Source organism: Gadus macrocephalus, chromosome 10 (assembly GCF_031168955.1).
Source record: "Gadus macrocephalus chromosome 10, ASM3116895v1".
In the NCBI taxonomy this organism is placed as follows: Eukaryota; Metazoa; Chordata; class Actinopteri; order Gadiformes; family Gadidae; genus Gadus; species Gadus macrocephalus.
In genome coordinates this window covers 7,410,431-7,425,432 of record NC_082391.1, presented here as the reverse complement: position 1 = coordinate 7,425,432, position 15,002 = coordinate 7,410,431, and the positions used below count along the sequence as shown (strand labels likewise).

Here is a 15,002-nt window from a genome sequence, read left to right as displayed (position 1 = left end):
GAACAGTTTTTTGTGCAAGGCAGGTGTAACTCAGGGGAATGGCGGAGGGGTCCACCGCTAGGGACTCTGCTAAGGCGGGGGGTTCCGGGGGGTATTCACTGGGCTCCAGTCGCACTGAGTGTCTTTGGCAGAGGGCAGTGAAGGTGTCCTCTGAGAGTACTTTATGATTCCCGCCCAGCACACGTTGACGGAGCTCCTCGATCCTCTCTTTTTCCTGGATCGTCTTCTTGTGAGGGTTCCTGGGGGCGCCTTGACAGCCCATCTGCATCTTGATTTGTATTACCAGGCCGATACTTCACTTCAAAACGGTACGTTGACAGAGCTGCTAACCAGCGGTGACCTGCTGCATCGAGTTTTGCAGAGGTCAACACATAGGTCAGAGGATTGTTGTCAGTAAGGACTGTGAATTCTGTACCATACAGATAATCATGGAACTTCTCACACACAGCCCACTTCAGTGCTAAGTATTCAAGCTTGTGCGTTGGGTAGTTGCGTTCACTTTTCTATAGCCCTCGGCTAGCATAGGCTATGGCCCTAAGTGTCCCTTCATGCTCTTGGTAAATGGCTGCACCAAGGCCTTCTCCACAGGCGTCTGTGTGGAGAACGTAAGGGAGGTTAGGATTGGCGAAAGCCAGTACAGGTGCTGAGGTCAACCTGTCTATGAGTGTTCTGAAAGCGGTTTCACAGTCCTGTGTCCATTCACTTCCGAAAGGCTGGCTGGGGCTCACTGAAGTGTGAGGTTTTTGCTTCTTATAGTCCTTTCCCCTTTTCCTTGTAGCCACATAGCCAGCAGTGAGGGCATTCAACTGCTTTGCTATTTTCGAATAGCCTTGTACAAAGCGCCTGTAGTACCCCGCAAAGCCTAAGAAGCACTTTAGCTCTTTACGATTGGTGGGCCTGGGCCAGTCTTTTAAGGCCGATATCTTCTCAGGGTCAGTGTGGACGCCACGAGCATCTACAATGTGGCCCAGATATTTCACGGAAGACTGAAAAAAGTGACATTTGTCTGGGGACAACTTCAGCCCGTAGTCCTTGAGTCTGTTCAGCACCTTCATCAACCTGTTTTCGTGCTCCTCCAAGGTGTCTGAGAAGACAATCAGATCGTCTAGGAAGACCAAGACTTCGTTCAGGTGCAGATCTCCCACACATCTCTCCATTAACCGCTGGAATGTGGAGGGTGCATTGGTAACGCCCTGTGGCATGCGGTTAAATTCCCAAAAACCCAGCGGGCATGTGAATGCGGTCTTGTGTTTGTCTTCTTCGGCAAGTTCAACTTGATAATAACCGGACTTCAGATCCATAACGGAAAACCATTTAGCTCCACTAAGGGCCGAGAAGGTTTCTTCGATATTGGGAAGAGCGTACGCGTCCTTGATAGTACGCATGTTCAGTTTCCGATAGTCCACGCACAGTCTGATCTTCCCGTTTTTCTTTTTCACCACTACTATAGGGGAAGCAAACGGGCTCTCTGATTCCCTTATGATTCCTGCCTCCAGTAGCTCTCGAAGATGCTGCTTAACAGCTTCTCTATCACATGGGTGAATCGGCCGGGGCCTCTCCTTGAAGGGGGTTTCATCCTGAAGTCTTATCCTGTGTTTGACTGCAGAGGTGCGACCATGGGTTAAGTCATCAACAGCAAATACCTCAGGTATGGTATTCAACTTGTCTTTGATGCGTTTCTTCCACTCTGCTGGAATGGGAGAATCTTCCAGGCTGCATGATACTTTGTCACTTGGGGGGGCTTCTGTATCCACTGTCTGAAGGCCACAGGATATAGAAGTGTCATGGGGTTTCACGGGCACCACACACTGAGCCATCATCATCTCTGCTATGACACGGTTTGGATGCAATGTGATGTCGTGTGAACTCATATTGCGAAGAAGTACAGGGACTTTGCTGAAGGACTGATAGGGAACGTCCAGTAGTGTTGGTACTAGGAAGATGCCACCTGGCAGAGGAGGGTTTGCAGGAGGCTCCATTGCATATGATGTGAGGGTTGGGGATGTCTTAATCTTTACACCTCCTAGTACACACACTCTTTGTCCAGCTGGAATGACGACTGGGTAACGTCCAAGCAGCTTCACTGGCCTTGCTTCCTCCTCTTCACTGTGAGTCTGAGCAATGTACTGGAATAGCATGAGACATTCGTCACTGAGTTCATGCCCCTGTAGGAATTTCAGCCCTTCTCGTTTAACTCCGTTCTGGTACAATCTGTCAAGTACATTGGTCCCAATCAGTAAGGGAATCTCACGGTTGAAGTCACAGTCCGGTACAATTAGAACCAGGGAGGAAATCTTCTCGTCTATGCCAGTAACACTCTTTGGGAGTGATATAAGGACTTGGGTGTAACCTATGTAAGGGACACGCTGGCCCCCAGCACCCAAAATCTCAAGCAGTGCGTTAATAGGTTCAACAGGGAAGGATGAGAGATGGTCTGAATAAAAGGTCTCTGAGACCGTAGTAACCTGCGACCCGGTGTCTAAAATACATTTACACTGGTAGCCTTCAACAAGGGCTGTCGTGCTGCAACGTGGCCCAACAAGACCATGGGGTAAGGGTCTATAGTCGAGGTGTGAGCCATTCTGGGCATATTGTTCGGCCCTCACTACATTTGCTTTCAGGTTGGTTGAATTGGAACTAGATAAAGGGGGGTGCACGGCTTCTGAACGTCCCGCAGCAGAAGCCCTTACCGGTTTAACGAGAACTCGGGCTGGCCCTGATGCTGCATCCTCCATTGGTCGCGTCTTTCCCTGAGCTCAAGGTTCTTCTGGTGTACAGCAGCAGGGTTTGGCTCGTTTAAACATAGGGCGGCAATGTGGCCATCTTCTCCACATTTAAAACAGAACCAGGCTCGGGGCATGTTGGAAGTGTTCATGCCGATCCTGCGGTTTGTCACATTTGAGACCATACAGTTTCCCCTAACAGGATTTTCATTGAGGTTCTCTACATGTTGTGGTTCGTTGGGCTTCGATGCTGGCTTGTAGGAAGCAAGCTGTTTCTTTAGGTCAGCCACTTCCTGAGCGAGCTTCTGATTCTCAGTTAGGCTCTTTTTGGCTGCCTTCGGGTTTAAAACAGCATCAGTTTCATCTGACTCTTCATCACGGTGGGACAGGCCATAGACTGTGTGCATGTGAGACATAGCTTTGGCGCTTCCGAGGTGCTTCTTCATTCTGTTCAGTTTTGTCAACCATCTGTCTTCCTGCTGTCTGAGGAGTAGCAAGAGCTCAGGGAAGGATGGGGGGTTAGTCTTCTTCTGCTCAAGCTGGAGCTCAATGAGCAATGTCTGATCCCAGCAACCCCTACAGAATTGTCTGATGAGTTGCTTGTTTGAACTTTCAATGGACAGTCCTCCCCCGGTAATAACTTTGTCAAGCATCAGGTGTAGGCGATTTAAATAGTCAGAGGATTTCTCCCCAGCGTTCTGATTTGCGCCCAGGAATGCTGCATACAGCTCTTCTCCATCTGCTACTACCCCAAAAGCTGCGTCAAGCTGGGTGAGGTACAGTGCAGGCGGGGAGTCGATGCCAAGGCTTTTGACTAGGTCACTAGCTGGGCTCAATAAGCTCTCTAAAATCTTTCTGACCTTCTGGGTATCTGGGCTGGAAGGGTCACTTAATAACAGTTCAACTTGAGTGTGCCACGTCTCATAATCAACTTCTCCATTGGGCTTTGGCGTTCTTCCCGAGAAGGTGCGGATTTTGCTGACATACGAGGACTGAGATTCAGTTTTTATTACATGCTCGACAATTACTCTCTGGACACTGGGGGGATTGATGAGGCTCTCATCAAGACTTGACGGCCTCTGAGGCGTCTCAGGCACATTGTTATTTGTGTCCTCATCACTTGCTGTATCACCACCCAACTGAAGGTTGGAAAGCTGAGTTTGGAGCATCTGGATCAGACGGGTCTTGCTTAGGCCTGCAACCGCCGCAGCAAACTTTAGTTCATCTAGGTTACTTTGTTCCTCAGGTTTCGGAGCCATCGCTTCTTGTATGGCGGTGACGTGCCATGACGCATTAGAATCATCAGGACTAAACGTTTTGCCTAAGAAGTCTGGATCCATACGAGCTACTGATCTTTCATCTCTGTACTGGACCAGAACCCTCCCATTAGGTTGACCTACTTCATCAGGGACTCTTATGCATTTCACTATGCCCCCATGTACCTCAAAAATGTCAATAATATAATCGTCTGAATACGTTTCGTCAATACCAGAGACAAAAAGGCAGCTCTGTCCATGCACATCATAGCGGTTACAATATTCCATTTTGACCTTAGGTTCTCTATCATGCAAAATATTGTAGCGGTGAATATATAAGAAAAATATGAATTCCTTTGATCAGAGTATATAACCAGTCTCCTGGCTAGCTCGCCACTTTATGTAACCAACTGTATTTTTAAAGGTAATATAACAATGCAGTGGTGCATCAATCCCAGGTTATGAGGAGACTGGCTTGTATTCTTAATAGAACTCTGATAAAAGGAATAACACACAGACACAGTGAGGCACGTTTGACCTTTTATCTAACGATCTAACCATATCTAACCATCAGAATCAATCAGATTATTTACACAATAATAATAATAATAACAACACTGAACCTAAAACACTGAACTCAATACACTGAACCCAAAAGAGGTCCCCAAGAAAAATAACAAACTAAATAAAATGGGTACCCAGCAAGTCTTTGAGTGCACTCGATTCAATGAAAGGGGGCGTTCTGTTCCTACCACTACCGCTACGGCCGAACGCTCTTGAGCAGGGGCCAGTCGATGACAGGCTGTTCTCTTGTTCAAAGTAACGTCAAATCTTCCTCCATATCTTCTATTTCTTCCGTAATAACCTTTGCTTCGTTTCTCTTCGTCTATATGTTCACTCTTCAAGTCTATGTTCGCTCTTCAAGTCTATGTTCGCTCTTCAAGTCTATGTTCGCTCTATTAGGGAGCGTCAACAAAAACACGGTCTCCAGGCAACCGTTTCAGTTAGCGGCCGTCAGGAATATAACCTTTTCTTCGTTTCTCTTCTAGTCTATATGTTCACTCTTCAAGTCTATGTTCGCTCTTCAAGTCTATGTTCGCTCTTCAAGTCTATGTTCGCTCTTCAAGTCTATGTTCGTTCTTCAAGTCTATATTCGCTCTTCAAGTCTATGTTCGCTCTTCTTACGCGTCAAGCAGAGAACCAGCGTCAACAAAACACGGTCTCCAGGCAACCGTTTCAGTTAGCGGCCGTCAGGAATACATTGTAGCACGTGAACACTGGTCGCTACAATATACTGGGAATATATATATACTATAGATATGCACCATACACACTACATTATATATATTATTATAATATATACATTCATATAAAATGACATATACATATATTAGCAGAGAGAGTGAAATAGCATGGGTTACACGAGCACTAGCTGTTCTGCTCGCCTTTGAAAAAACGGAGGCTCAAGCGCGCTGATTTGGAATGTCTGTATTGTTGACGTCATCAGGAATCTCAGCTCCTCCCCTTACTCTGCCTGGCCCGCCCAGGGACGTTGGCCCGCCAATGAGACAATGAGCTAAAGACCGTGAGATCGCCACGCTGTCTTTGCCTGGAGTGTAGAGATATCATGGCTCCCAAATAAATGAATGGCAGGTGCTCAGTGTTCGGATGTCAAAGTGACAAACTAAGTACATTTGCAGCTCCTTCATCCGAGTCTCTGAGGAACCAGTGGGTTCATTTGGTTCACATGTTTTCGCTGGAAATGCGCCGATACGAATTCCGAAATGTGTGTTTGTGTGCGCCAATCATTTCACCGACGACTGCTTCATCAACTTGGGACAATACAAAGCTGGATTTGCTGAACTTCTGAAAATAAAGCCTGGATCAGTACCAACTCTCCTTGCCTCAGCTACAAACCGCGGACAAGTAAGTAAACTAACGCTGTATGATGTTCTGGCTTTACTGTGTATGATTACCTTGCTTGTTCCCCTTAGAATGTGGCTGTAGCTTTAGCTAATGCTCGCCGTACTACAAACTAATACAGCTGTCTTAACAGTGACGCAGTAGGCCTAGTTCTAGCGTGAGACACAGGGCCTGATTCCCAAGTTAGCCTTGGTGTTCTATATCATTGGAGACAGTTTAACACATTTCATTCAGTCCTTGAATAGCCGGAGTGAATGACTAATAGCCGGAGTGAATGACTAATAGCCGCGGCTATTAGTCATTCAAAACCGTACGGAATTCTTGCCAAACCATACGGATTCCGTGCGGTTTTGCACTTTTACCGCGCCATTCTAGAGCCGGATTGTGGCCTTCTTGGCTTTCCATACTGAGCAGCTTGCAGCCACGTGCGCTCTGTTTACATCGCAATGGCTCGTAGAAACCCAGTCGTTCAAGCCTTTCAGTTTGACCCAGAATCGGATCCGGATTACGAAGCACCTGAAGAAGTTGGTACTCAGCGGCTACAGCAGGACGTCTCTGAATGGTAATTGAAAATATTGTGTCTGGATACGGTACTTTAGTTGGTTTGTTTATGTATGCGGTTAGTTATTATCATGTGCTAACGCTAGCCTACGTTGTTGGCTTTCAAAGTTGCTGATTTGCTATCGTTACAACGTTATATTAGCATCTATATCAGTCATCTTTGTAGTTTAGAGAAGTCACTGGCTCATTTAATGGGTTAATTTCAACCTATATTGAAGTCATGTTACACATAACCCATGATTTACTCGTGAAGATTTACGTCTAACATCAGCTTGTCCACTGTCATATGTATAGCTATAGACACTAACCAGAGCCACTATAGTCAGACCTCTGCCATTATTACATCTACCTTTATTTTATGGATAGGTGCCGTTGTGGAAAATGTGCGACCATGCCCACAGAAGCGGAGAATATTTGCTGCATGGAGATACCGCAGGTAGCACTCTCCACTGAATTGGAAACTACTTTGTCTCTTCATTTGACACATAATGCATAAAAATAAAACTTACCCTTTCAAATTCTAATTAGGTTACTAGAAGACTACGGGAGGTCGAACTACAGCTAACGTGTATGGTTGACCATCCTGGATTGGAGCCGGTCTGCCTAAATGTTTACTCTATTCAGAATGCAGGCCAAATATATAGAGCTGACTATGGTCCTCTAATTTTGAGAAGAATACACAAGTAAGTTGTGCATTGATACAGAATTTAATAAAATAAATGAAGTTCTCAATCATGTGCCTAATTTTGTGAAGATGTATTTATCATATCCGAGCTAAAAAAAACAACTTAAATAGTTACAGAACAAACCAGCCATAGGAGCATAGTAATATTTATTTTCATAACACAAAGCAATGATAAATCTCTGCAAGACTTAATCTCTGAATCAATTCTTCAGTCGCTACAGGTATCTCTCCTATCGTTCCTTTGTGAGCTGGTGCTGGGGCCACAGTATCCGCGTTGTGATTCCAGCTTGTGTGGTCCTGCGTATCCGCGTTGAGTTGTAATGTAAACAGTCGATGTGCTGGCCTGTGTAGAGGAAACAAGATCCAATTAGTACTCGATTTATTAACCTGCTAACAACCCATTGATTTGAAACTGGCGTGAAGGGGAGAACATGAGTGGGCCTATGTATTTATGAAAATACCAACCTTGCATTGCATTGCTGATACCTAGGTTACCAGCTCCATTGCCGAGCAAGTCCCTCAAAATGCGATGATTCATGCGATGGAAGGTTACTTTTATTTCTAACTTTATTCAACACAGACATTTACATCTAGTCTGGCGTTATAATTGATTTACCTCGGGTGTACTGTGGAGTGGGAAAGACTGTTTTAGCAGGCTAGCATTGCCTGTTGCCGTGCGGTAGCCTAGCACGAGCGAACTAGATATTAGTTATTCACTCCGGCTATTAGGTATGCAGAACGAGCCCCTCCCTCTTCTTTGCTTGACCACTAAGTTTGAAGGCTGTCTAACCAATCAGAGCTGCAGTGCCTCGATGTTTCGCTGTAACATAAAGCTGTGTTGTCTTTAATAGTTTCACTACAATGTAATGACCACCATTAGCTAGTGGAAAATACATTTGTGTCTAGTACAGTGATATATTTGTATATGTTAGGCTATATATTGAGATGGCAGTGTGCGAAATACCCGACAATATTCGGGGATGTCCTCATCCCCAGATTGTTCTCGATGCAGTAGCCAGCTAGGCCATAACATTACATAACATGAACTGAATAAATGCCAGGTATATAGCATATCGGAGACGGGCACACAATCAGTGCATTTGCAAATGAGAGCCTGCAGTATGACCGATCTTGTGACATGTGGTCGGAGAGAGGGGTGTGTGTGTGTGTCAAGTTGTTAAAGGTAGTGTTTCTATTTCACGTTACAATATTTCATGGATGCAAGCAAGCCAAGACAATCAATCTATATCTATAGCCTACATGACGACACACACACACACACACACTTTAAACACACTGGTAAAGCAATAGGAGCCTGCATTGGCTAAAGTTGTTGCGATGCACGTTATTTTATAACGGAGGGGCAAAGTTGTGCATTACAATGCAAACACGACAATAATTGGCACCGTTCTTGCGCACTCAGAAGAACATGAACTGAATAAATGCCAGTAGCATATCGGAGACGGGCACACAATCAGTGCATTTGCAAATGAGAGCCTGCAGTATGACCGATCTTGTGACATTATTTAACCATCCATCTACAGCTAATACGATCAGACAGATACATCATTGATCACATGCCCATTACAAGCCCAACATCACCACGGCAGGTGCGCTCTCTCTCGCACATTCACACAATCACTCCAACTTCTCCAACTCCAAGGCAAGACTGTTTCACTAAGACCACAAACAACCACAACTAAACAGCCTACATATCCACAACAATGCACAACAATCAGTTCATTGCGTCTATCTTCTGTTTGTCGCACATGGTTAATTTGCATACTTGCACATGACTGTTGGCTCCGCTTGTCAAAAAAATAGAACATATTTGTGAATAAATGCTTTTCATTCTGAATACTGGACTCGGTGAGCTTAAATAGGCTACATTTAAGTGACCTTTAGTGAGATGTCCTAAAACGGAATACAAATTAATTATTCTAGGACATAGGCTTTCAGGATCAATTCAGAGGTTCAACTTTTTGGGATTCATTTTGCTTAGCCAGTGAAAGTGATCAGCTGTAGATTCCACACACTGTTAAAAATACTTCACTACAAGTAGGCTATAAGTCCTCCCAAATAATTCAGTTTTAGGGCATCTCACTAAAGGTCACTTAAATGTAGCCTATTTAAGCTCACCAAGTCCAGTATTCAGAATGAAAAGCATTTATTCAGAAATACGTTCTATTTTTTTGACAAGCGGAGCCGACAATCATGTGCAAGTATGCAAATTAGCCATGTGCGACAAGCAGAAGATAGACGCAATGAACTGATTGTTGTGCATTGTTGTGGATATGTAGGCTGTTTAGTTGTGGTTGTTTGTGGTCTTAGTGAAACAGTCTTGCCTTGGAGTTGGAGAAGTTGGAGTGATTGTGTGAATGTGCGAGAGAGAGCGCACCTGCCGTGGTGATGTTGGGCTTGTAATGGGCTTATATGTGATCAATGATGTATCTGTCTGATCGTATTAGCTGTAGATGGATGGTTAAATAATGTCACAAGATCGGTAATACTGCAGGCTGTCATTTGCAAATGCACTGATTGTGTGCCCGTCTCCGATATGCTATATAGGCTACCTGGCATTTATTCAGTTCATGTTCTTCTGAGTGCGCAAGAACCGTGCCAATTATTGTCGTGTTTGCATTGTAATGCACAACTTTGCCCCTCCCTGTTATAAAATAACGTGCATCGCAACAACTTTAGCCAATGCAGGCTCCTATTGCTTTACCAGTGTGTTTAAAGTGTGTGCGTGTGTGTGTGTTGTCATGTAGGCTATAGATATAGATTGATTGTCTTGGCTTGCTTGCATCCATGAAATATTGTAACGTCAAATAGAAACACTACCTTTAACAACTTGCTCCACACACACACACACACGACTCTCTCCGACCACATGTCACAAGATCGGTCATACTGCAGGCTCTCATTTGCAAATGCACTGATTGTGTGCCCGTCTCCGATATGCTATATACCTGGCATTTATTCAGTTCATGTTCATGTTATGTAATGTTATGGCCTAGCTGGCTACTGCATCGAGAACAATCTGGGGATGAGGACATCCCCGAATATTGTCGGGTATTTCGCACACTGCCATCTCAATATATAGCCTAACATATACAAATATATCACTGTACTAGACACAAATGTATTTTCCACTAGCTAATGGTGGTCATTAGGCTACATTGTAGTGAAACTAGTAAAGACAACACAGCTTTATGTTACAGCGAAACATCAAGGCACTGCAGCTCTGATTGGTTAGACAGCCTTCAAACTTAGTGGTCAAGCAAAGAAGAGGGAGGGGCTCGTTCTGCATACCTAATAGCCGGAGTGAATGACTAATAGCCGCGGCTATTAGTCATTCAAAACCGTACGGATTCCGTACGGAATTCTTGCCAATCCGTACGGTTTCCGTGCGGATTCCGTGCGGTTTTGCACTTTTACCGCGCCATTCTAGGGCCGGATTGTGGCCTTCTTGGCTTTCCATAGCTCAGGGCCACACCCCCACCCTGCTCAGGGCCACACCCCCACCCTCCTCCTTGACACGCCCACCGAAACAGCGCATTTGGGGGAAGCTCAATGTGCGACTGGCTCAGAGTGGCTGTAACTCTGCACCACGGCTGAATTTCGGGAACGTCTTTGAATACTGTGTTAGTTGCCCACTAATACCTATATTAAAGAATACATAAAATAGCATGTCATGGGACCTTTAAGATAGGGATAATTATCTAGACTCCACAACATGAACGATTAGCCTTTAAAGTTGTCCATAGCATGCATACCGCTCGTCCACAGAAGTCCGGGGAATATCCGGGCCTGGGGATTCTTATTAGAAGAGTTCTGGGATAACCTGCCTCGTAGGAGAGCGGAAGAGTCCCCCCCAATAGAGGACCCTGAGGACAAGCGGTAGAAATGCATAGTTCAACAGACCTGACGAGGTCCGATTACCAAAATAAAAAAAAATATATATATATATTTCCTTACAAATTATGAAAATAAGACATTTCAATAAAAGTCATCACGTAATCTATGGTTAATAATTGGCAATATTTACAATTAAATTAAATAAGTAGGATAAAATGTTATCCATAATTCATCCTAATTGTGATTGTCAATATACGTGTTACGTTTTTCATTACACAACGGGCTATGTAGACAGTGGATACTCGATTATTAAAATATATCACAACCAGTTTAATGGTCAACCAAAACGCACAGCCATAACATGACCCAGACTGGATCCCGACTGACAACGTTCCGGTAACAAGAGAAGTGTGTTGCCTAATATTGAAAATGCAGATTTTTTATATAATGATATTTTGTTAATGTTACGAATTTAAGTTTTGTATGTTTGTGTCTTCCCATGTGGTCTTGTCACCCTGTTATTCTGCAGGGTCGTTGTAATCCTTTGAGGTTAGTGGTCAATCAGTTCTCACTCTGTTCCTTTGTTATCTTGTGTTGGTTTGGGCCTGTTATCCTTGATCCCCAGCGAAGCGCAGAGACGCAAGTGATAAGGAACGGCCAACCCCTTATTTACGACATCTTAAGGAACTTAAATGAATATGGTTAACAAAGGCTTTTGGTTTGTTGGGAGACAGCTGCCCTCAACAACCCATTCTGAGTGTGTAAGAACTCCTGGCCACTCAGCGGACTTCTCTGCGGACCTTTTAGAGAATGAAGGGCCCCGCTGGGAGAAATCCCATCTGAGGCCTCACATTACTGAATAATATGCCTATTTTTTTATGGTCTGTTGATGCATGTTATGATGCATCTTCGTTTGTACTTTTCTTACGAATGTGTATATAAAGGTTAAAGTGTAAAATAAAAACAAATGGAGGATAAATATACCATGTGTGGATGTCCTCTCGTGTGTGTCAGAGCCACCAAAATAGTGGAGGTTACTCAACAGTTACATACACGAGGGGATATTGAAAGCATACTTCAAATAAAACTATAGGATAATTCGGAAATAGTTTATTATAATTGACTTACAATAACATTTGTTTCAACCGATAACTTCTGAATTTTTCTTTTAGGTTTAGTTTTTGTTTTGTTTATAGAATATCACCATATATTTAATACCCAGATGTGCATAATTGTTGTAAGTTTGGATGACCCTTTATTCTACCTAGTTTAGACGGTTTTGATTGACCTAGCTCAAGATTCACCAGGTGTCATACGTAGGATTGTGGCACTCCTTGGGAGCCTTCGAGCCGCACGTCTACTGACTAATCGTTCCTGCGGGTACTGGAGTGGTGATGGTGGGGCTCATAGGGAGGCTCCGGGAGAGTTGGCAATCACGGGCTCACACGGGGAGAATTCAAGTGGGTCAGGATTTCAAGGTTAAACTAATGTATCAATTTGATGTTTAAAAAAAAAAAAAAAAAAAAAATAGGTACAAATGAGTGAATCAAAGTGGACAACATCAAATGCGAACAATAGGTAGAATAAATGAAGATTAGGTCATCCAATATGCATAGTTAGTGTAGGACAATCAGGTAGTATAATGAAGGTAACTTATTATGAGATACGGTTAACACAGAAGTGATATTGAACATGCAAATTGTAACATTGTTATTTCCCTTTTTTCATCTTTATGGGTTATAGATAAGAAATGGATTAGCGATACATCTGCTGGGAAGGGAACCTATATGCTAGGTTCTCAATTTAGATTCAGAAGTAGTGGGTTCACCTTTCAAATGCCACTGCTACTGCTGTAACGCTTTGATACGTCAGCGTTTCATAGTCTGATATTTTTTTTTACTCTGATAAGTTGCGGCACACAGGTATACTGACTCATGGATCATTTACGGTTTACTGCATTTGAGAACAGCGTGGTCTCAAGACGGCTGCATAGACCCACCACTATCGACCTTTGGTTTTGTATGTACTGGTCTTCATTTCTCTTCACAATAGATTGGTTTATGTACAGATGATTAAGGAAAGGAACTTCAACTTGGTTGCACTACACCGTTGTTAGGTTTGGTTGTCATTCAATGCGCATGGCTGAAGCAATGCGCAAGGAGGGATGTAGTGTGAATATTAAATCAAGGTGGATACCGTAAATCAAAATTTTCTGTACATAAGTCTGTATTTCTACAATAGAAACACAAAGTTCCAGAGCCAGATGCAGACACACCCGGAGCCTACAAACTCTTTCCGCCGAGCAAGGAGTAACAGTCACATGAGGAAATCAAATAACAGCAGGATTTGAATCGGTTCTGTTTTGGTTGTCCACCATTAGAAAAAATATTGTTTGGATAAATAACAAATATCATAATCGGCAACAGTTCGTACAGTTTTCCACGAATAAGGTTAAAGGAATATATAAGGCATGGATATGTTATTGACAGAGCAAGGAGGGTTGTATGCGATGATAGGCACAACATGTTGTACTTTTATCCCCAATAACACAGCTCCGGATGGGTTGGTGGCCAGGGCGCTGGCATGATTACAATCCCTCAGGTTAGAATTGGCAGAGAACTCCGGCATTAATGACCCTTTCACAGGATGGATGGAGAATATGTTTGGGAGGTGGAAACGCATGATCCAGTCAGTGCCCGTCGCGGGAATAATGGCAGTAACCGTGTTAATTGTAGCCGGCTGCCGTTGTATTCCCTGCGCACGAGGGCTACTGCATCGGCTGATCACCACAGCAGTGGGGGCTACAGAAGCGCCGAGTGCCATTCAGGCTTACATGGGGATCAGCTATGATCCGGTGAAAGTGGACGATACATCACCTGAGGGGCCCGACCCAATCCAGCTGTAATATGTAGAATAGTCAACACCTATACTATTCTAGTAGTAGCGCCTGTATATAAGATAATCAATATCCCGGATTTACTTGAATAACACATTTTTAATCAACCATACCAGGTTATGTTTGTTATTGTGTAGTGTTGCTTGGTTGCGAGTGCAACCCATTATTTCTGTATCACTGCATTGATTCTTTGAGAAAGTTGTTTATAGGTTTCCTGTTGCTGACACGACGACGATTGAACGCCTGAAGGAGGCTCCCTTGATGTGAAAGTAACCTCTCTATGTGAGCTGAGCCCTTGACAAGGAGGGACGAGCCTTGGGTTCATGAATTACAGGTCCCGATGGCGACAGAAGAAACAATGGCTGCGATTACAACAATGTCCAATACCACCCACATGCAACAGCGCACCAATACACGAAGATCACCTGAACCACCCAAATCCATGCTAGCCTACCAATAATCTTTAATTTTTTTAATTCTTAAAATGACTACTAATTTTGTACTTTACTTTTGCACGTGCCGAAAAATTGTATGACCTTGTTACATATAACCAAAAGTATTAGCTTGGATTTCTATGGATACTTTTGTTTATGTGCCCTTTGACCATATGATTGTATGATAACCAGGATATGTGTTCATTGTTGTATTGTTAACAATGACTTGTATTACCTATGAGACCCATCAAGGCAAATGTCGTTTCAGTATTATGGGGACGCGTTGTGGTTTATCTCTAATATGGAGTTTTTTTCCACTTCGGTCGGTGGTGTTGATGATATATTATACTTTGACTATGTTTTCGGTGTGGTAAATGGTGTTTATGACTTAAAATCTTATTGTATGGTCATCTGAGATGACCAAGGAGGGATTGTTACGTATTTTAAGAACATAAGCTGCCCCTGTTTAATTCTGCTCATTTTCTCTTAAATGAACTACATAATTACTTTATAACAGCCCAACAGGGCAACTCTTTATTAACTCACTGGTACAACCTACGTGCATCGCTCACGTTCCACTCTTACTTCCGGTGTCACATTCCTACCCGTCCGTGTGAACACAATTACTATTGTAACATCCTTTCTCTTTTTTCTCTTTTTCTGACT

General features: G+C 43.6%; 1 protein-coding gene across 1 annotated transcript; it reads right to left on the bottom strand.

Moving 5' to 3' along the window:
* Positions 1 to 503: 503 nt before the first annotated feature.
* On the bottom strand, positions 504 to 5,294 carry LOC132466507 (uncharacterized). The gene has a single exon (XM_060063757.1). It carries the CDS (start codon positions 2,733 to 2,735, stop codon positions 504 to 506), a length of 2,232 nt encoding a protein of 743 aa, XP_059919740.1. The 5' UTR covers positions 2,736 to 5,294.
* Positions 5,295 to 15,002: the final 9,708 nt, after the last annotated feature.

Bases quoted from the DNA above. Each gene is read 5' to 3' on its own strand.
- LOC132466507 (XM_060063757.1), bottom strand. From the start codon at position 2,735: ATGGAGGATGCAGCATCAGGGCCAGCCCGAGTTCTCGTTAAACCGGTA.